At 35.5% G+C, this 22,761-nt stretch overlaps 1 protein-coding gene across 2 annotated transcripts in view; it reads right to left on the reverse strand.

Annotated features, from left to right (window-relative positions):
* Positions 1-323: 323 nt before the first annotated feature.
* The window catches only part of BAIAP2L1 (BAR/IMD domain containing adaptor protein 2 like 1), a 39,836-nt gene continuing 17,398 nt past the window's right edge, over positions 324-22,761 (reverse strand). For both annotated transcript variants that reach the window (XM_072023782.1, XM_005020048.6), the window contains 11 exons: positions 12,552-12,613; positions 12,386-12,457; positions 11,914-12,051; positions 10,178-10,330; positions 9,578-9,745; positions 8,707-8,851; positions 7,300-7,507; positions 6,913-6,990; positions 6,394-6,571; positions 2,059-2,099; positions 324-1,533 (listed from right to left, as the gene is read on the reverse strand). In XM_072023782.1, coding sequence (XP_071879883.1) covers positions 1,458-1,533; positions 2,059-2,099; positions 6,394-6,571; positions 6,913-6,990; positions 7,300-7,507; positions 8,707-8,851; positions 9,578-9,745; positions 10,178-10,330; positions 11,914-12,051; positions 12,386-12,457; positions 12,552-12,613 — 1,319 coding nt within the window. In that variant the 3' untranslated portion in view covers positions 324-1,457. The remainder of the gene's footprint in view (positions 1,534-2,058; positions 2,100-6,393; positions 6,572-6,912; positions 6,991-7,299; positions 7,508-8,706; positions 8,852-9,577; positions 9,746-10,177; positions 10,331-11,913; positions 12,052-12,385; positions 12,458-12,551; positions 12,614-22,761) is intronic.

Genomic DNA, 22,761 nt, shown 5'->3' on the forward strand with positions numbered 1-22,761 from the left:
TGTAGTCTAGTTTGATGTGCCTCTCTCTAATAGTTTAGAAAACTGGTGCAGGTGTAATTTGTACCACTGAAACATCAGTATTTCAAAATGGTATAACTGCTATGGGAACTGTCTGTGAGTATCTAATGAAGCTTTCTCAGACTTGAACACTGAAAGGCTGGGTGAGAGGAGGGGGAGGTGGAAGGAGTGGACTCTACCTCTGCAGCCATCTCCTGCTCATATACTATTTTTTGATATTAAGTAACTGAAAGGCATTTCACATGACTTGAATTCACTGTAGTAGCAGAAGCAGACACAACAAAATGAATATCCACAGGATGCTGTAGGAGGCATATACAGATGTATTTATATATAAAATAGAAGGCTTCAGGATATGGATTAATTGCTGGAGTGTCTCTCAGGAGAGACACTTCACATAGCAGGTAGGAAATACCACCTGAGCCGAACAGGTTCTAACAAAGCACCTAACACTAATGCAGAATGAAGAGGCAGGTTGTAAGATCCTAGGCTAAGTTCTAAGCTGATTATTACAGTAGAAATAATCTTTTCTTCAGACAAGCTAGCTCCATTTGATTCAGGAACTCAGAGCCTGTAGCAATGAAACTTCAGTCCCCAAGCAGAATTTTGCATTTTAAAAGCTGTATGTCACTTCACTGAGATACAACGTGCTCTGCCAGCATTTATGCCATTGCTAGGCATTGTTTGTCTCTTGTGGAAGGCTGCAGGAATGGAGTAACTTCAAAAGTAGCTTTTTTACATTAATACATGAAGAAAAATTATGGCACTGTTTTATTATAATAACTTTTATAAGGCTAAAGTTTGACAATGTGTTAAAGAAAAAAATCATTGAAGAATGTGTTGACAATACATTAAGCTTAGTCCTAACGTTTAAAAACTTGTATCTGAACATTAAGCAAAGCATTACAAATGTGTCTATGCTTAGAGGATAAATATTTATTGCTGACCTAGGGTGTCTTTTTTAGACAAAATAATGTATAATTTTATACAGGCAATTCTCTATTCTGGAATAATAAGGCAATTGTTACATTGCTGAATTTGGAAGAGGAAAGTCAGCCTTTTCTAATTTAGTAAGTGGCATACACAGACTTGCACTCTAGAACTTACCATTGCAATTTCCAAATAGCAAATGCCAAAGATTCAGATTTGAGCTATTAGTTAACTCAGATTTTCTACAGTATCCAAACTACCTCCAGTATTTTCACAATTGTCCTACTACAAAAAAGGCATACCGTAAAATCAAACTGAAGTGCTCAAACATTAGCCCAAAGCAATAGCCTCATTAGAAAGTATAGGTTTTTAAAAATCAGAAATCAATTCTAGTATGATTCTATTGTACAGTAATTACATTTAAATAATCTTTTTTAGAACAACTTTAGATAGCAATTGACATTACTGAAAATGGTGTTTTTAAGGAGAAGTGTATATATATTGTATATTCATCGAATAATTGGTGCTGATCTGTCGTTTGTTACTGTTGGTCTGAGTTTCACAGTTGCAAATGGATTTTCCCCACTGAAAAGAAATGTACAAAGTTACTAGAAGGCTCACAGTGATACAAAATGAAATTTAAGCCATGCCATTTCTTCATTTAAGTTATCTGAAGATGAAGTTATGGTTTAGACTAAAGGACTATATGCAGCTCTTAAATTAACTTCAATCTTTAAAACAAACTTCATACACTCCACTTTACAGCAATCCAACACTTGCTTAAGTTAGTGTCCAATTAGATCTGGACATCCTCTAAATAGCTTCCAATTTTCAAAACTTTTAGTTTTAACCCTTAGAGACTGATTGACTCCTGCTCCCTGCCAAACCACTAGAGAAAAACACTTCTGAGGAAGGCATTGCATTGCATTTCACTTAACAGCACTCTTGAGCAAAGTACAACCAATTTTAACCACAGTGGTTTTAACAATGCCTAGGAAAGGTCAGAGTAAAATTCAGGAAAAAACATCTCAGTTTCCCCTCACAATCAAAATATGTTATAAGCCAAAATAAAAATCAACTGTATTAGCATAAAAGCTTTAAAAAATATACCTTAGAAAGGGTGGCTTTACAATGCCATTCATATCAGGTTTCTGCAAAAGAAAAGGATATTTACACAGACTTAAACAAAACAAAATGCTACAGGTGATCTCCCCCTTCTGCTAAGGAGAAGAGGCCCTATCATGTAAGCAGGCTAAAACATTTAGCGTAGAGAACTGTGCCCCCAGTAATAGCCTTTTTTTTTTTTTTTAATTGTTTTTTTTCCCAGCTTTAACACCAACAATCACCTGAGAGTGCATTTTAGAGGTTAAAGTAGCAAATCACTGAAAGTCAAAAAACTAAAAGACAAAGGACAGAACTATTAACAACACACAAGTTTTACCATATTGTTTCTATAGCATAGTTAATAAACAGCTAGTTGTCACTGCACAATGCCAAGCTAGTCTTGGAGCAGATCTTACAGAGAGAACACAGTTTAGCTTCATGCAGCTGTAAAGCCATCAAGTTAAAAAAGGCAGCAGCCAGCTTAATGGCCTATTAAAAGCCTGAAGTGAGAGCAGATTCTGACCAGGGTTGTTTTTTTTTTTTTTTTTTTTTTTTTTTTTTTAATAAAATACGAACTACTACTTTCAGCTACTGTTGATTTACAAAGGACAACTTCTGGTATCACCTGTGACTTGTGTGAGTAATAATGGCGAATAATGATGATGCTAATAAAGCAAGAAAAGAGCTGATAGCATCCACGTATTTAATTTGTAGTGTTTGTGGGCGAGTGATACAAAAGGAGGAATAGTTTTGCACTGGTATTGCTAACGTTTCATTATAATCAAACAGTCCTGGTTAAATGTACAACCTGAAAGCACTTGCTTTTTCAGATACTGTTGGCACTGTACTTCTGTGATGGATTTTGTATTTGTGAATTTAAGATAACCCAGAAGAGGGCAGTGTTGCACTGCCACAACGTTATTACAGGATGCAGTGCTTCAGGTGCAATAAAACGGAAAAGTGCTACAAAGCAGGATCGGCAAGCCTAGTGCACAACAGGGCAGTTTTGGAAACATTTAACTTATACTTCCTCCTGCACTAACTTTTAGAAATAATCATATTTAAATCAAGTATTAAAATGGCAAACTAACTGCCTTGCTTCTGATAAGCGTCAGCTAAAGTTCAAAGTGAAAGTGAACATTTGAATAACATTCATGCATGTAGAAGCAGGAGTATGCAGTTGCTTTTTGTGTACTCTTTTTGTCTGTACTACCATTTTGCTTTCAGTACATACGATTTCACTGCTAAGCAAATGTCTGTAAGCCAACTTCTATCTTAGTAAATTTTTGTCTTCTCAAATTAGGTAACCATCTACTGTACCGGTAGTTCCTAGCTACCATACTGATGACACTGTGACACAGGTGAAGAAATCGGTATTTATTAAGGACCTAATTTGACTGTGTTCTTAAGCCTGTGCATGTACGTGTGCAATTTCATTGGATCACATCAGCCATAAGTAGAATTAGGTCTAATTAGGCCTTAAAATTAATTATAATGAATGAATTAATTAATGCCTTAATTACAGGCTACTGTTTACTAAACACCAGCCCTCATCCAAGCTCTCTCAGTGACGAAGTCCTTTGTTGTTGATATTGGTCTGCATAGAACTGTCCTACGTAATGCAGCATGAACAATTTAACTTGTAAGAACCATTCCTCATCTTTCCTCCTTGAAATCCTGAGCTATTATTCTTTGTATTTTGAAACAAAAATAAGATGCATTGAGTCATTTTGTGCTTCTTTATAAAAGACACTGTAAGCATACTGTTTTACGTGTATGTAAATTCTGTACAGGGCCAGCTTGCTGTAATGTTGAGCTTATTTCCAAAGTTGTTGACTTGCCCAGAAGCAGAAATATCAAGGAAGCTCTACAGCTTTCCAAAAGAACAAAAGTAAATGGTAATTTTGGAGCAAAATAGTTTGCTGCAAGTGCAGGAACTCTCCTCTACAGTTCTCTTCCTTTTATATGACAGGTAAGTATCATGGGGTCACAGCAAAATGTATCTGCTACAAGTTATGGGGTGCCTAAACTACAGTAATGAAGAATTCTAGAGCATAAAATAATCACTTTTTCCCTGTGGAAATGCAGGATCTCAAAAAAGATGCCTTCCTTTGTCTTCCTCTTATAGCAGAAGGTATAAGCCTGATCTGGCCTCCAAAGAGAATATACTGTTCTAATTAGAATTCTGACCTCATCTATCAACTAAATAGTTAGACGTTTCTCTTTTTTGTTGCCTTTTTTTTTTTAAAGTTCAATACCAAAGTTAGTCCACAAGCCTTTATTTTACTGATAAAACCCCTAAACTAATGCCATAGAAAAACCTTCCATAAGGTTGACAGCACTTGCGAGCTGACTAAGGCCAGACAGCAGCACAGAACAGTGATACCATAGCAATTTAATGGATTCAATAATTTTAAAAGGTCTATAGTAAGTCACCTTTTACTTGTCACAGGGCAAAGAACTCACTGTACTGCTTGCTTTGCAACTTTCACAGGCTGATACATCTTTTAACTATTGAGAACATAATTACATTTGAAGGACATGTTGATCCCATAGGTCTCAACAGATAGTCATAGAATAAATGAACCAATGTATAAATCTGACATCACATAATTGTTAAGGCTCATTGCTTCTTTATCCAAAAATGAAAACCACAAATATATCAAACTATAGATGTCCTTCTTCATAATAATTTTAGAAGTTCTCAGATATTCCATTTGAAAGTGACTTAACACTAAAATTTTGATCTTACTTCTTGATACTCCTTCGATGCATGTGAAAAGCTTTATTCCCTGGAGAAAAACATTGTCCTAGAAATGTGACATCACTGCACAAATTATATACTTCCTATTTATTTCCTCCTCTGTAGGAGAAAATTCTTCACAGAGAGGGTGGTGAGGCTCTGGCACAGGCTGCCCAGAGAGGCTGTGCCTGGAGGTGTTCAAAGGCCAGGCTAGATGAGCAACGTGATCTAGTGGGTGGCATCCCACTAGTGGGATGAATAGTGAATAACAAGGATCAGTACTGATACATAAAATTACCTGAGTGTGGATTCAAATATATATATACATAACTCAGTATTTCTGTACATCTGCTGCATGCGTTATTCTAATGGTAATTTTGTCTATTGTGATGTATTGGAGGTGATTTATATATTTTGATTATTATTAAATTAATGTATCTATTTTTACTTGTTTTAAACATAGTTCATTCTCTTTGCTTGTCAGTATAACAAACACTTGTCAACCCTTGCCCAAAATAGCTAATATGTTGAAGTAAAAAATGCTGTAGATATACTTGACATTACTATTAGTAGACTTCAATGAAATGGAAGGAAAGGAGGCTTCTTGGATGAAGACCATTGTTTCCTGATGCCTTTCCATTTTACAGGAGATAAGTACCATTATATAGTCATCCTTTCAACTTACATGGAATCTTTCACTGTGAATCAAAATGCGATGCAATAAACTTTCAGTTTTTGCTTTTTAAATTTCTTAGTTTTACCTCCATCAAATACAAATTTACAAAATTATCTTCAATTTATACTGTATGATTCAACAGGTCACTTAGAAAGCAAAAACATCTCGTAGAAGGACAGCCCAAAGGCTGCTTAGATGTTATAGCAGTATAGTATAGTAATAGTATACAAAATGTTTTGGTCTAACTGATAAATAATTGTATGTTTTTTTTCTATAAGATTCCTGACTTCTTAGAAATTTGCTATGGTACCAGCAATTGTTTGGTTATATTAGTCTTCATTTTGAATCATTGTTTGAATGCTGACATAATAGTAGAAATACCAAATTTATGTATCATTACTTGTTCATAAAAATGCATTTCCACCCATCTGTAATTTTGCTGAATATAGACATTAATTAGTATGCATATTCCTCCACAAGATTCATAAAAGTAACACTAACTTTCATGTTGGTGTTTAAATTATTCTTTAAAACAGAGCTTATGCTATTCTAAATCCCCTGTCCCACTACAGTTCTAAAGTCACTTAAGATGATGGATTTGTATTACTTTCTATCAGGATTTACTCTCAAGTTTCATAGATTACATTCCTGAGAAATTTTCTCTGCTATGCAGAGAAAGGCTGCTAATACTCTTAATTATATCACTAAACAATGTATCTCCCTTCTTATTACTATGATTTTTTTGGATTGAGATACCAAAAAAAGCATAAGAATCCAGAAGACAGGTGCACTGAATGGCCGCTGAAGTCAAGTACAAATAACTAAACCAGAATATTTCAGGGCCTCATTTAAGAACTCAGTTAAGCAGGTCAAGAAAAGTAAGCAGGGCAGAACACTTAGATTTGTGGTATTGATTACTTACCTGACCCACATTTTCTGGTCTGTCGGTTGGTGTTTTAACAGTAGTGCCTTTGGAAGACTCCATTCTCTTATCTGACGATGAACCTGTTTGCGAAGACCCCAGATAGTCTGGTGGTGGGAGGACAACACCAGCTTTTTCTGAAAGATTCACAGAACTAACACTTCTAATAGGTGCAGGGCTGTAAGACAGAACCCAACAAATAACATTTTCAGTTCCTCTCACATGTCTTTAGTCCCAAGAAAGAACAGAAGTGGATGAGCTGAAAGTTAAAGCATGTAATCTCCCTGAAATCAGTGGGACTCTAAATTAAAGTTGGGGTGATGCTAGTTCTTGGGGTCTCTGTATAACCGTTAAAACATGATAATGTAATCAAGGGATCATACTACAGATTGTTAGAAAGTACTTACTATATATGCCACTGAACAACATCAACTGTAAGCAGAAATGTTAACACGATTAATAGATGTTACAGAAGTGTAAAGATTTGGGCATTTTTGCAAGTCCTGCTCAAAATGTTACCTTGGCACCGGGGCAAATGCTTTTTCTTCTGCTGGTTCTTCCAGTGGTCTAGTATATGATGATGGAAACCATCCTTTTCTGTAATGGGAAAGGTTTTCAATTTCGTATTATATACAATTGGAATGATCTTTCAAAAGACAACACCAGACAAAACAGTAGACTTCAGAAGATTTAACATTTAAAGGCCTGGGTCTGATGATATCAAATTAGTGTACAAGATCTCCCTAAGATAAACTCAGTGATTCACCTGACAGAAGGACTTCAAGTCCCCAGTCAATGATAGCCAGCAAAAAGGGTGGAAAACCATTTACTATTATCTGCTAATGAAACCTGATGAGAGACATTTTTCTTTCGTGTTCAGATTGGGTAAAGTATTGACTATCTTACGCTTTAGTTGACTCATGTTCCCCATAAAGCCAGCCATCCTTTTCTTCAGCTACAAGAAGCACGATGATATCCCCCTGTGCAAAGCTAAGTAATGTCTTGTTACTTCCAGCAGTATGTGGGAAGATTGTCTTCACTTTTTGCCTCTTCATTATATTCAACCCTGTGGCAACAGAAGTTGAGCGTGATAAACTGGCATCTTCTGAACTCTCTGTCAAAAAAAAGCAAAACAAGAAAAGAAAAGCAAAATTAACCACACTAATAAAATACAATTAGCTGTCCAATGGGAAAAGAAAAATAGGTAAAGGAAAACTCAATGCAGATGAAGTTCTGAAACTTTGTACTGCTTTACTTTCTGCTAAGACTCTCAGTTATCTACCATTTCTTACCACCACAAAGTTCTTAATAGTGTATGTGTAAACAAATGCACATATCACAATAAGGTTGAATCAACAGGTAATAAGAAGTTACATGAATTTTAACTTGCTACTGCTTCTTCTTTTGCCATGAAAATGCTAACCATACACAGCTACAGAAGACCTTTGAAAATTTTCCTTTAAAAAAAAAAAAGAAAAAGGGAAAAAAAAAAGAAAAAGGTGTGTATGAAGTCCAAGATTTCATTTGCAAATGAACCTAGCACTCGACTTCAACTGAATCAATGACAAATGCAGACACTTGGCAGACATCAGATGTTTACCAGAAGATTTAAAGGATGTCTCAAAAATGTGTATTATTTGACCAGCACAATGTATTGCAGAGCATTTTTTTTTAAGGAAGAAATGCTGGAAATGCTATTATTACACTGAAGAGTTCTGCATTTCTTTTGTTGTGATGTAGGCTTAGTTCTTTCCCTATAGCAGAGTAAGCCAAGGATTAGTATTTTAGAAACTAGCAAAACAAATCTAAAGAGGATTTTGTGTTTCAGGAAAGAAATACAAGACTGCTCATTTTGTCCCATGTGCATTCTTCCCTAACTTACATATCCTTAAAGGAAACCAAAACAAGACGGCAATATTAGTTCACGTTTGTCTGTATGCACTGAAATAATCACACAGATGTGTCTTGTTCAAAATTACAGAATGTATTCTTCCAGTAAGATTGGGAGTCCGAGGAGCAGTTAAACTGGGAGAATCAGGTATGCATGTAAAGTGATTAAAATATAATCTACCTGTATTTTACCTGATTAAAATAGAATCTTGACCTGTATTTTACTGCTAACAGTTCTTCCCTTCTTATGACATATATTTTGCCTGTTAGGTAACTCATATATAAATATTTCATAAGGAACATTCTTTACTCCTCCATATGTCCTGGAATTCACATCACGATAGTAGCCAAGAAATCCAAAGATAATTTTTAATACTGTAACGTGCCATTTGCTCTTATAGTTTGCAACAAAATGACACTCACCTGTTGAATTTAGTCTTTCCGAAGATGTCTTTGGAACCGTTGCAGGATTGTTAAACATATCAACCAGTGGACTAATGTATGCCCTACCTGTAGGAGCAGGGGGCACCTTTGATACACTTTCATAAGTATAAAAATCATTTCCAATCTAGAGTCACAAAAAAAAAATATATAAAAATTATTACAATACTGAGATGACAGTGACACCTGGGTTATTTGCAACATAAAATTCTAGAAAGCAATGCTCAAATTTTCCCAGATTATATATATGTAGGCCAGCCAGAAAGTCCCTACATTCCTATGAAGTTGTTGATAGGATACTTTGCAAGAGAGTCCTGTCCCTTGATACACATTTGTTAGTGGGAATGCTATAAAAGCCCCCATTTCCACAAATAGCACACTCACACCTAGATAAGTAAATTTCTTTGAATAAATAAATAAATTTGGAGATGAGTATAATTTAGAAATTCAACAACTAATGGTAAAACAAAAAAATAGAGGGAAGAAAGTAACATTTTGTTTAAGCTTATATTAAGCTAGCAGAGTATGAAATTACTAGTACTTACAGTTAAGAATTTAGGATATGGAACTGTTACAACAAATGAAGTCCTAAGACTGGGCACTGCAGAAAAAGTCCTGAGCTCCTAACTGAAAACTGAGCCTTGTTTGGATATACACTTCTGCTAACCATATACATTGTGAATTTTTCCAGTGGTAGAGCTTCAGCTTAATGATTGGCTTTTATCCAACCCCAGTATATTCCAGTTGAGTTACATTATAGACTTGAATCCAAATGCTTAAGTACAACAGAAACTAGTGAAGCCAATCTAGTCCCATTTAAAAGAGAACCTTTAACTATCAGAGAAAGACATACCATGGTATTTCTCTCTATCATTGGTGAAGGCTGTGGTGTTCCTGATATTGGAGTGGAACCAGGTGTCCTTATTTCGTCTATCATCATTTTGACTTTTTCAGGCACTTTGGTAGCATCACTACAAATTTCCTGCCACCCAGGCAGCTTGGAGTTGAGGAATTCTGCACACTGCATCCAAATGTAAAAGGTACTAGTCAAATATATGCTTTTACATAAAATTACACAGAGCTACTTGCTAAATTTTGTTACAGCAAAATGATAACATAACTGAAATGGAAGTCTTTTCAAACAAGTTCATAATTACGTAATATATATTTGAAACAAATAGTATGTAATAGAAAGAACGCTCTTTTTCAGGGTCAGATACTGGAATTTCTGTAGATTTTTTAAAAATTCATAGTAACCCTTTATTGTTTATGAGAATATTGCATTGTAAACATTTTTGTGAACAGAATGCAATACTTGTCTGGTACTACAGTGTTCCTAGTGCTGTCTTAACTATTTATGGCAGTCTCATCTTGATACTAAAAGAGATGCTTAAGATCTCCTATAGGATTAGATTTCGGGAGTTTCATTTCTATTTACACTCATGCCACTGACCTGAACATGATAGAAGTGCATGTGCTGGGTAAAACTGCAGTGCTTGTCAACCAGAAAACAGAATCTTCTTTTTTCTTCAAGTAGAGCTTCTCTACAGCCTTCTGCAATAAATCTCTGAATATCAGTCTGTCGAGAGTTCACGGTTTCCAAATACTAAGGAAAAAAAAAGTCTCTTAGTTTTATGTGGTGTACTCTATTCAATTACTGAAGTGAACTCCAAAAACCCTAGAAAAAGTTACTGGAAAAGCGGGGTAAGGTGGCTCTACTTCAAAGTTATTCTCTTTTCATGCATACACCTAATTCTCCAACCTCATCAGGTAAACATATATTTTTTATTATAGGCAAGTAGTAATCTAGGCACATGAAAAGTTGCACCAGGGAGGTTTAGGCTGCATGTCAGGCAGAGTTTATTCTCAAAAAGGATGTTAGGCTTTGGAACAGGCTGCCCAGGGAGGTGGTAGAGTTGCAACCCCTGGATGTATTTTAGAGATGTGTGAATGTGGCACTTGGGGACATAGTTTAGTGGTGGACTTGTCACGACAGACAGATCATTGGGCTTCATGATCTTAAGGGTCTTTTCCAACCTAAATAATTATCTGATTCTATTTAAAAGGGGAAAGGAAGCAAAACAAAAAAAAAGTCTTTTAGCATCTAAGTAATATCTACAGCAAATAAGAATACGACTTCAAAGCAGTAGCAACTGAGCTGAGCAATTTTAAGGCCACAGGTGTTCATTCTCTAATTAGACTAATTACCTTCATCTGCTCCATAGCAGTTACATTTACTCTCACAAAGCTGTGATGAATCTATACTTCATTTTAGAGGGGGAAAATGAGATACTAAAGAGACTAAAGTATATTTATCTAAGGTTATGAAGATTCATGGCTAAAATGTGCTTAAATGTTAATTCTTGAATTCTCAGTCCAATACATTAAAAAGAACTGATCTTCTGAATGCAGGTTAAAAGACAAGCAGTAAGAAATAAGAGCTATTCTTTATTTATTTTTGCTGTACCTTGTTATAAACAAAGCTTTCTTTGAACAGAAAATTAAAACAGAAAAATATGGAGGAAAAAATATAAAACATAATATAAAACAAAAAGCTCGTGCAAATAAAAATATCAATAGCAAGTATTTTCTGATACACGTGATAGCCAGAATATGACTTATTTAAAACAAAGGTTCTCTTTACTGCCTTGCCATTTCTTATTTTGCCTCAAGATGGCAATGCTGTTTAAGATCTGCAGGAAAGGAAGTAAATAATAAGTGATGTTGCCTACTTTGGAAAATTAATTTATAGCAAATTACTGTTGAAGTTGCATGGCATGGCTGCATAAACTTATGCATAAAGGTGTAGTTACTGAGATAATTTAAAGTAGTTCACCAAGTAGTGGTCAAGTGAATAAATCTAGAAACTGAAGAAAACGTCTCTGAACATATACAACAGTACAGTACCAGCATTTATTTTCAACCAGAATGCATATTCTAGGAGCCCCCTTGATATAAAACAGCTTTGAGAAATCAACAATACACATTCTTTGAAGTTAGTTTAACTGTTGCCAAACAATTTACAGAGGAGTTATGTGTATTAACTAATTACATTGCATATATAAAAATTGTTGTAAGCTTCAGAAGTCAAGTTTTAAAATAGACTCAGATATGACCTGAAACAGCTTAATGTTTTGACCAGTTCTCATTTAAAACAAAACAAAAAAACTTAAGAGACAACACACTGACCTCCATTTCTTTATGCTCATACTTCATTACATTTCGTGCTCCTTGGCTTTTCCTTCTGATTTTTTTCAGCTCAGCCTGAGACTTCTCTAGAGAATCTAATTTGCTTCTGTGTTCGTTTTGGTACCTCTTTAAAGTTGCCTGCAATCAAAATATTTAAAATATCTTATAATGCACTCAGCAGTGCAACATTTGTAAGCATTTAAAAAACATTTCCATAGATTATCACTAATACACATCAAATTAGGTGACCAATTGCTTTTGTCACCTTTAGTTTAAGAATGCTATTAAGTCATCAAGCATTGGTTCCTATTTTAACTCAACATAAGCATGAAAATTTTGGCCATGTTTATGTATTTAAAGCTCAAATCTGTCATACTAACTAAATTCTAGGGAACAATTTCTGAAAAAGTCTATGCCTAACAACAGATAAATAAAATACGAGCTTGTTGGTATTAGAATTGAATGTACTTACAGTCATGTATTTTACATCCAGGTCTGTTTTCTTCTCCAGTTCAGATATAATTTCTTTATGAAATTTTTTGAACTTGAAAAGCAAATGAATGAAGGGTTATTAAAAATCAGCAAAAGTAGTTTATAATTTCAAAAGGTTGGATAGATTAAGAAGTTGTTTAACTTACACTTTCCTCTAGACTGTCATTAAGTTTCTTGTGTGTTCTTGAAATTTCTGTGAGAACTTGGCCTGTTGATAAGCATACAACCGTATTTGTTTCTTTCATAGAGCTTTGAAGTTAGTTAACAAAGAGCAGCAATAAAATATATTTAACTGATACCGTTAATAACTAGAATATTTAAGAGAGATAGGAAACCTCTTGCTGTTGCTCATTACAGCAGTTGAAATAAATATATATGGGCACAGACAAACCAAGAAGCTCACAAATGATAGAAGAATAATTAATCATGTTATTTTGCAAAGAAGACTTGGAGTGCCAGACAAAATCACTACTTCCTTCTCTCCAGGATAGCACACATTGGTTTAGGAACAGGCTCTTTTCTTTCCAAGTCAGGGAATAGCATATAAAAAGTAAAGATACTTGTTACTACTTAAATAGCTGTTTCTTAGTCTGAAAAGTGAACCTTAATGGTTAACTAACTGCTCCCTCAAAATCAAAGTAACCTTTCACGTTCATTGACGGCACACCTGCTAAAACAGATCTGATACACATGCTGATTAATTTCTTGCACTGTTTTATCAGAACCTGACTGTATAGCATTAACAGCCAAGGAGAGGCAGATTTCTCAGCTTCTTCTCAACTCATCCTAAAAATGCCTATTACCCTTTGCTGTCTTCTAGCACCAGGTTGCATAACTTACTTTTAACTGCTAGCAGTTAGCAGCTGGAATGTTGCACTTTGCTTTAGAAGGGTGTAGAGGAAAAAAACTCATTCCTTGGGTGTGGTTCTACATGCAAACCTATCTAAACTGGGCTTGCTGCAGTCCTGCCCTGTATGCGGGCGACCACATCATCCTGCTCAGGATGCCGATGGCCACATCATCCAGCTCCCTCCCAGCTGTGCTGGCACTGACATGCTGAATGTGTGCCAGTCTGGTCTAGGAGACTGCAGCGTACGGCTCGGAGGAGCATCTGGACATGTCCCAAAGTGGCCAGTTTGACCTCACCCAGACTAGAACCGTAGGTACTTACCAGGCCTCAGCCAGGAGCTGGTATAATGGCTTTTTGTCTACAGATGTGTTTTCTGTCATTACATTTCCACGGCAAGAACATGGGTTCTATTTCAGGGCTGGGTCACTGTCATGCCTCCTCCAGTAATCTATTTGTCAATCAACCTTTCATTATCCCACAATGAAGTCTTTGCCATGCAGGTTCTTACGGTATTAAACCTGAAAGGCTCTTGTTCCAACGTACAAAGCTCCATAATTTTGGTTTTCTGACTCTGTGCCACTGGCAGAGCCACAGCACAAGACTGAGTCAGTCAGCAAAGATATGTCATCCTACAGTGCCTCAGTTCCCAAAAAAGCTCCCCAAAAGGTGCAGATAACTGACAAATTCAGCTAAATGACACAAATGACACAGAACTTTTGATGCGATCCTTCTCATCTTCTCCTTTCTCAACATTTCCCCAGCCATCAAGACCTGTCTCTCTCATAGTATACGTTAGTGCTTTGGTAACCTTCCCATCTAATGCAGACACCATCTCATAGTGACTGGATATATATAATTACTTTTCTCTTTTCAAACTACATATATATATTTTTATATATACACATATCTATGTGTTTGTAAACCGTATGATATATATATATATATAAAACCCTATTTTTCTGAGTCCTTCTGTACAGCCTACAGTGTTATGCTTTTTTTTTTTTTCCTTTATATTTAAGGTTGCTGGTGATTACCAAAATACAAAGGTAAATGCTATGAGAACTGAGAGTTGCTACAGTAATTAGTTATTTCACATGCAACAGAGAAGTAAATACCATGTATTTACCATGTTATTTATCATAAACACTGAATTAACCAACACGAGTAAGCCACCTGGTTATTTTAAGGCTGCAGAAGTGAATGCAATTTAGTCTGTAGTGTTTGTTTTATCAAACTCAAATGAGAAGTTATATTTTAGACTGTAATGGCATTTTAAAATTGGAGGAGTTTTTAAAAAATTTATCAGCAACTTAAGAAAAATAGTGTTAGAAGACATAAGGAAAAAAAAATCCAATACAAGTAAGATTACAAAGTTTGTTTGGTTTTAAGTGCGCAGAACAGAAAGCTGCTTGGAAAGTCACAGAAATTCAGGATGAACATTGAAATGGCCATCAAAAAATTGCTCTTATAGGTTTTTATTCTTTAAAATGAACTTATTCTCACTCTTCATCAAAAGTCCGTTCTGAGATCTGCTGCCAAAGCGGTGCACTTAGCTAATACTTGGCAACGCTCACGCAGCCAGGCAGAGCTTTCCAAGTCCTGACAGACATCCAACAACGCCGGGTATTGACTCAGCTCTCGCGTCGCTCTTTCACACTCCCTTCCTCTGCCCGGCCCTGCCACCACAGTGTAAACGCTCAATAAAACAACCCATTCACCTGGTGCGTCAAGAATGGAAAACCTGACGCTTGGAGGTTGTTATTTTTGTCTCACACAGCACTTGAAGCAACTGCAGCCTTCAAGTCTTTAGGCTTTGAATGCTTGGTTAGAAACATTTTTATTTTGTTAATCTTTATTGCAAAGAATACTGCCAAAACATGTCCTGAGATTAAGAGAACTTTAAGAACTACGCTTCCTTCTGAACAGTTTGTGCTGGATTATTTCACAACTTTTTTTTTCTTCATGCACCGTAAAACACTTGAATTTTATTTTTAAATATCAGTGACTGTCTCACTGCATTTTCTTTTACTGTTAACCAAAGGCTCCCTGTACATAGTGCATCAGACAGAAGAGATTTCATACTGCAATCTCTTTACTGCTGCTGGTAATCCAGAGGCACTCGCTGTATGTGCTGGCTCACCCATTTCATTTCCTCTTTCATGTTTTGAATCAACATTTTGAAAGGAACCCATAGTAAGCACACTCTGACCTATTAAGATCTAAATTATAGTTTACATTAGAGGTCAGATTCTGTACTTTGAATAGAGAACACTTTTATAATGAACATATCCCATGGTCTTTTATCGCTGGTTTAAGATAATGGGTTAGCCAAGTTTAGATGGCCCTCCCAAGTAAGATTTATACAAGGAGAAAAGTTTTTGCAGGAGACTAATTCAGGAGAGGCAAAATGACCCCTAGCCTACCTGTAACAGCATCCAAGTGGGTTGGAAATTGAACAAGTTCAAGAGAATATTTTGATTTTAATTACAATAGTGATTTATAGAGTAGCTCTAATAAAGATAATGGGTTACTCTAGATTAATAATGGCATAAACTAACACCAGACTCTGGCATTCAGCGATTATTCAGTTTGTAAAAAGGTACAGAAAACTCCCTGAAGTGAAGGCAAACATGCATTTCTCACATCAATTAAAAACATTTTGCTATATATTAAAGCTGCTCATGATCAGGTTTTATATATGAGACCTCATAATACACAGTAACCAAATATTAGCCTTATCATCATTCACTGTCAAACCCCATAGCTAGCAAGCATAATGATGTGACTAGACTGCATGATAACAGACCACTTAAGTCCGATTTATGACAGACATACTGTAAACTTGAACCAGCTTTAGGCATCATATTATGCAATGAATTAACAAACCAAAACCACCAGTCCTGATGATAAGCATAACTATTAAAATACATCCCTTTCAAAGATACCTTTTTGCCTTCCACTCCTCCACACCCCAAACGTAAAATCTTTGTGACTAAAATGATAAAGGTACTTTAAATATTTCCACATTTATTCTAGAAAACAAAAATGTAGTCATAAATGTTTATAGATACTTTATCTTACTATTAGCTTAGTAGTGCAATACAAGGAAGAAAAGAAACGATTCAGATAGGTGTTTTGAGAGAGCATCTCACATTAAAAATAAACCAAACATTTCTCATGTACAGTTCTTGAAATTAGGCTGTATAATACAGATACAATCTGAAATATGGCCATGAACAGTAATGCCAAATTCATGGTAAATTTATTTTAATTTCAAATAAGTGAAATGCACAGGTAGAAAGATTTTGTAAACTGAAACCTAAGAAATTCATGAAAGATTTTTAGGCTTAACTGAGGCTGTTGTATCTGCATTTTCTATCAGGAAAATAAGACGGACTAGAATTCCATTAATGCTCTGTTGGTTTTGTTACCAAAATAAATATATAGAAGTCACTAACCCAAAATACATAACACTCCTGCACACGCAGCTTCACATGAGCAAGAAGGCATCCTTAAAAAAAACTGTCTTCACAGTAAATGAAAAATAAGGAAAACAATTTTTAACAAATTCTCACTTGAAAAAAGAATAGCTAATAAGCACATTCATTTTAAGGTCAGAATATAGAACTTCTGCAGCAGTTACACGTTAATCTCTCTGGACATGCTGGGTGATTTTACTGGTTATCTTTTTAGCCTACATTGACTGCTCTGATGAACAGAAGACTAGAAGAATTAGTGCAAGGTAGTCAATAGAGTCAGAGAAGCAAATCTTAGTAGCTGCCAACAAAATCACTTACACTTTTAAAATACTAAATGATTACATTAGAATAAAATATATTAATTGTATCACTTACTTGAAATAGAATTAAATTTTAAATTTTAATTAATTTTTAAATTAAATGTTTTTCCTTAGAGGAGGTCACTGGAAAAAAATTCAAGTCTTTCTAGTAAGACTTTCTTAGATGTCTGGGAACAGACAAAAGTGCTCAATTATAATCACTCATTTATCTCCTGTTGTCCTATTTTGCATTCAGAGCAGGTCTAGTAACTTCATGTATTCAAGATGAAACCACATCATTATTTGTGTTAAACAAGAGCGAAAGGCTGAGTCAAAGCTACAGATGGAAACAATCTAGTTCAAGTGTATTACTAGATCCCATTTCTGTTGAGATGCTCTTTCTTCCAAGTTACCCTTTGCCCAGAAGAAAGGCGTTTATGACAAAGGAAAGTTGGAAACAATGTCCTTTGAAGCCATTAGCCCCTGAAAGGCAGTAAAATAGGAAGTTTCAAAGGAATAGAGTGTAACAGATAAATATGATTGAACTAAACATCTGTTAAGCCTCAAATGCATTAAATTTATTATTCTCTCATAGGATTTATTGCAGAAGGTTTTAATTGTGCAGCAGATGCCTTAAAGAAGGCAAAAAATCTTAATGGAATGTAATATACAGGAAAAAAATAATAAGGAAAGAAAGCAATGCAAAGGTTTCCAAACCTCTAACTACTCTGCTTCTAATACAATTTGTCCAGAATACTTTACAAAACAACACAATCTGTAGAATTAATACTAATATGCACATAAATCAGTAGGACTAGGTCAAGTCTGCCTTTCCTTACTGCATGAGTGAACATGAAATAGGAAGCAAGGAGTAAATCTCTCTGTAGTTCATTTTATAAAACAGCGTTGACACATGACCATTCAATGCCATTTTATGAAGGTGACTGCAGAAGGTGAAGGGGAAGAATAAGAAGAACAAAACCTGCAGCCGAGAAACAGGGAAGAGATTTCAGAGTATAATAAAGTATTTGAAGTCCCTTATACGTGCTAGATCCAACTATCCCAAAACAGCACTTCTGAATGGACAGTTATGTTTTGCTAGAACAGCACATAAGTAATATGAATAAAATCTATACGCGAGAGGAATACAGTTAAAACAAATTTTGGAAACTTGTTGGGTAAAGCATACATTTTAAAAAATCAATTATTAAAAAATATTTTCTTTTCCAGAAAGCCATAGCAGATATAAAATAACTGCAAAGCCAAAACCTAACTCTGGAACTGTACCACCTCGGAAAGTCTAGCCCTTCAGAAACCCAGCTCAGGGGAGGTAATGGAGTTCGTATCAGTCTGCTGCATGCTGAACGTCCACGCTTATCCCACTGAACTGGCTTTTTGACCAAACAGATCCCTGACAGTTTTATCACAGGCAGCTCACATTACAATCTTTTGAATGTGTTATCAATTTGTCAACATCATTGTCCATTCGGTCAGACTACTGTGAATAGGCATATGCCCTGTTCTGAGTGCAGAATAGGAATATGACTTCTTATACGGGTAGGCGTTCTCCCCTCCCGATAAAGTCAGAAAACATATGAAAACACTTTCCAAAAATATTTTTGTTGTTTTCTTAATTCAATGGCTCCTACTATATCTGAAGTTAATAATAAATTAATGCCATCTTAGTCAATAGTATGCTGGGCACAGAACAGCCTTGCTTCTCATTTCAGCTATGGCAAGTTCACGCAGCAAAAATGCAGCCCTCTTAACATCTAGTGTTGTCAGAGTTGTCTACACCAGGCTCCAACACAAAATAAACTGCAGCAAATATTCATTTAGAATGCAATCTCATTCTTTTATCACCCCTTTAACTATTTAAGCATTTTATATGAAGTTGCTTTTAAAGCATCATTTTTCCTCTGAGATTAGCTCAAGTTACACAACCCACAATATTTTAGGTAATTATCTGAAACAGATTTAATGGTTTCAGTTGAGAAGTTTGAATTTCTCCATAGCTCTGTTTGATCACCTGTTTTTCTTCCCAAAAGCTACCTTACTTCCAGTTGCTTAAAACCCTTTTAGATAAAGTCTGATCGATACAGAAGAGAGAAAACCTTCCAAAGTTCCAAAGAGCCTGGAAGACGCCTAAGTATCATGGTTCCATTCCAGCCCAAAACAATAAGCAACAACTACGATTATACAAGACACTTGCTAATTTATTGATTTGGGCTCCAATGTTATTAGGTGGTGATAAACTCATGCTGCTCTTTCTCCTTTTCGTCGGACTTCACTGCCTGTGTTCCTCACAAGGCTACTGACGAGGGAAGCATGTAGCTTTTAATGTATGTTTGATGAAAGTGAAATTTGCAGTTGCTTAAAGTTATAATCAAGGAGAACAAAAAAGGGGTGGAGGGAATACAATCTCTGTTTTTATCCAGTCAAACAGCTTCTTTCCAGCTCCATCATAGGCAATGTTATTCAACAGGAGTCCAGAGCTGTTTTGATCAGCAGAGACTGCTTTCTAGCTACAGCACACTTTCTTCTGTTGGAAGAAAAATATCTTTTACCATTGTACCTTTACAACCAATGCTGCACACTAGGTTTGGTTCTATGCTTCCTGGAGTATTAGCTTTTTTATGTGCATCTTTGTACATATATAGATAGATATATATATAGCATATGCATACAAATATATATGCATTTGACAGCGTGTTCCCTCTGTGCCAAAACTGAATAGCATCAGGATAAAAAAGAAGAGGGGAAAAAAAAAGGTTGCTGGTAGCAGGCTGCCAGTGCCAGTGTCTGTTGCTCATCCTCTCCTAGCACGCCTCCAGCCCCACAGCACAGCACGCTGCTAGTGGCATACGCTGCACTGCTGGCAACAACTCAACGGTGCCCACCACCTTCTCCAAGACTTCTGTCTTCTCGGTGGTAATGAACCACCACAGGCGTACTACCTGGTGGAGCTGGCTGGGAAAATGCAGTCAGGAGCATTTATAAAAGGTTGGCTAGGATTTTACCCAAAATGAATTTGTGTTTCTAAAGGGAGAAAAAAAAAACAAAAAGCCTAACCACCAACACTCAGCAGCTTATCTATGTTCTTTGGAATAAGCTTTGTTAGAGCACACACTTGGCAATGCTCTCTTTGACACTTACCATGTTAGACGACATGCTGTTCTCCATGTGAGGAGTATAATCAAAGACTCCTGCTATTCAAAAATCCTTTCCCCATTTCATAGACAGTCAAGGCATAGAGCATAATTTGCTTTTACTTATTAGCCTAGCACCTACTATTTATACCATTTTCTTTTGTAGATCAGGATCTAAACTATGCATTTATCTTTTCCTTGTCTTAAAACATTGTTGATCATGTAAAACAAAAAAGGATAAAACTCCATAATGAAGTACTTTCCTAACACATAGATAAAAAATAAAAATAATTTAAAATTATTATTATTCTTTAACTATGGCATTATTAAGTATTAAAAGATACAGAACTTTTCAGCTCTGTATACTTCAGTCTATGACCTTTTTATAAAGTCATATTAAGATAAACCCAGGTATTAACTTATTTTAAAGTATATTTAGTCTAAAATTAATGCCAAATACTTTGGCTTTAGTACAAATGATTTTAAAAAGTACTACAAAATGCATATCATGCACTACGTGCTACATTGTAGGCAATAAACTGTTCATAAATTAGCCATTCCCACTTAAGAATTTACTGGAGTGAATACATAAGAGATTATCAAGATTATTACAATTTCCAGTTCCTTGGAGTTTGTTTGTGGTGAGATGCTCCTATTTTAGGATTTTAAACAGAACAACAACCAAAAAATAGCTTATATTATTTTAAAGAGAAGTGTGAGTTTACTCCAGTTTTAGCAAATTCCAGTCTGCTAGTCTAATTGCCTTTTTTTCTCCCAAACTGTTTTGATCTCTCAGTCAAAAAAAAAAATCAGATTAAATTTTTTTAAACCTACTATATCATTGATCATATGTTAATTAACATGAAATATTTATATTGTTTCAGATGATTAGTAAGCATGGTAACTATATTTCATATTAAAAAAAAGGAAAGGAAAAGCACATGCCACATAAATAATGCATGAAAAATGGCAAACTTGTTTTTCCACCTGTTACTCCATTACTAATATATTTAAAAACTGCTGGAGGCATTTCTTTTTTACCCATATGTAAAAAAACACAATATATTAAGGTATGTGCTACACTGACTGATCTTTCATAGGGCCTTGAAAACCTTATATACACAGTTTTTATATTTGAGCTCTGCAATGGTGTTGAACAAGTAGCTTCTAATCCTCATGCAAGTCAGGTGCAAAGAAAATAAGTTAGAGTGCAGCCACAGGCCTGAACTTGCCTGTATGTCGCCCTGCTGTTTTTAGGCAGATTAGTTAGGGAAGATCATACAACAGAGCTAATCTCTGTTTTTCAGCAGGACTGGAACAAGAAAATTATACTAACCAACAAAAACGGAGGCTCTTTATGGGTTTCCAGTACTAACAAAAAGGATAAATACTTAAATTGTCATTGTAAATGCTACATGAAATTCAATAAAGTGCAAGTAGTCACAGCATTTTTTTTAATCACATCAATTTGAAACAGCCAGTTTGAAAAAAAAATAAAAATGAAATCCAGCTTACAATCCAAATGCAAATGCAGCTTACAGTTTTGACAAAAGTTTTTCTCTTGGAATTTCAAGGCAGATGTTTTTTTTTCCTTAGGAATGTTAATGACATCTACCACTGATGCTGGATTTTTTTGTTGTTGTTTAACAAATAATTAGTAAGAGCTGACTGTACAGAGAAAATACAGGTAGACCTTTGGTTAAAGGATTTACAAGCTAGTTACATGCATGATGCAGTTTTCATTGCAATGATGACATTCACTTTCTATTTTCCATCCATTTCTGCACTGGAGTAGACAGAAAGAAGCCTCTACACAGGCTCTCAGGGCTTTTTATTTTTATTTTTCCTGCCAACAGACATACCTGGGGGTAGAGACAGTGAAGAAAAACTGATTGCTTAGCATCAGCTGAGAGAACAGCCCCCTGCCTGCACCAGCCCCAGTATCTTGCGATTGTATCGTGTCTGGGTAAGTTAGGAGTGCTGCCAGGGAACAGGTACCTACTATGCACAGAACACACATTCTCTCACTTTAGAACTACTCTTTTCTACATAAAAGCAAGACACAATCAAGTAAGTGTTGCATGTACATGTTGCAATTCATTGCAAGATGAAAGATCTCTGTGCTACCAGTGAGGCTCATGTGAAATTTAACTGTTCTGGTAGTCAGGTATCTTCAAGAATGCCCTTCAAGGTATTTTCCCTATTTTCTTAGACCTCTGAAGCACTGCATGATGATATCAAGTAAGTGCACACCCACTTTTATTTTGAATATAAATCAAATACCAGAATCAGCTTCAGTTTACAGGTTGCTGTAGGAAAAAATACAAAAATACTGAAATTATCTGAGCAATATGAACGATTACCTTGAGATCGTCTAGAATTCAATCTGAAAAATATCATTTAAGTCATATCTGTGTCCGTTGTCTTTTCTTCTCTGGGGCTAGTATTATTCTGCAACTAGCACCCTGCAATTGTTCAAAGAAATTTTTGTGTTTCCATATTCTGTTACTCCCCTCAGCCATTTCCAGAACCAGAAAATTTGCACCTTAGCTTTAAGTTGTTGTACCTTACAACTAGAA

This window comes from Anas platyrhynchos, chromosome 15 (assembly GCF_047663525.1).
Source record: "Anas platyrhynchos isolate ZD024472 breed Pekin duck chromosome 15, IASCAAS_PekinDuck_T2T, whole genome shotgun sequence".
Classification (NCBI taxonomy): Eukaryota; Metazoa; Chordata; class Aves; order Anseriformes; family Anatidae; genus Anas; species Anas platyrhynchos.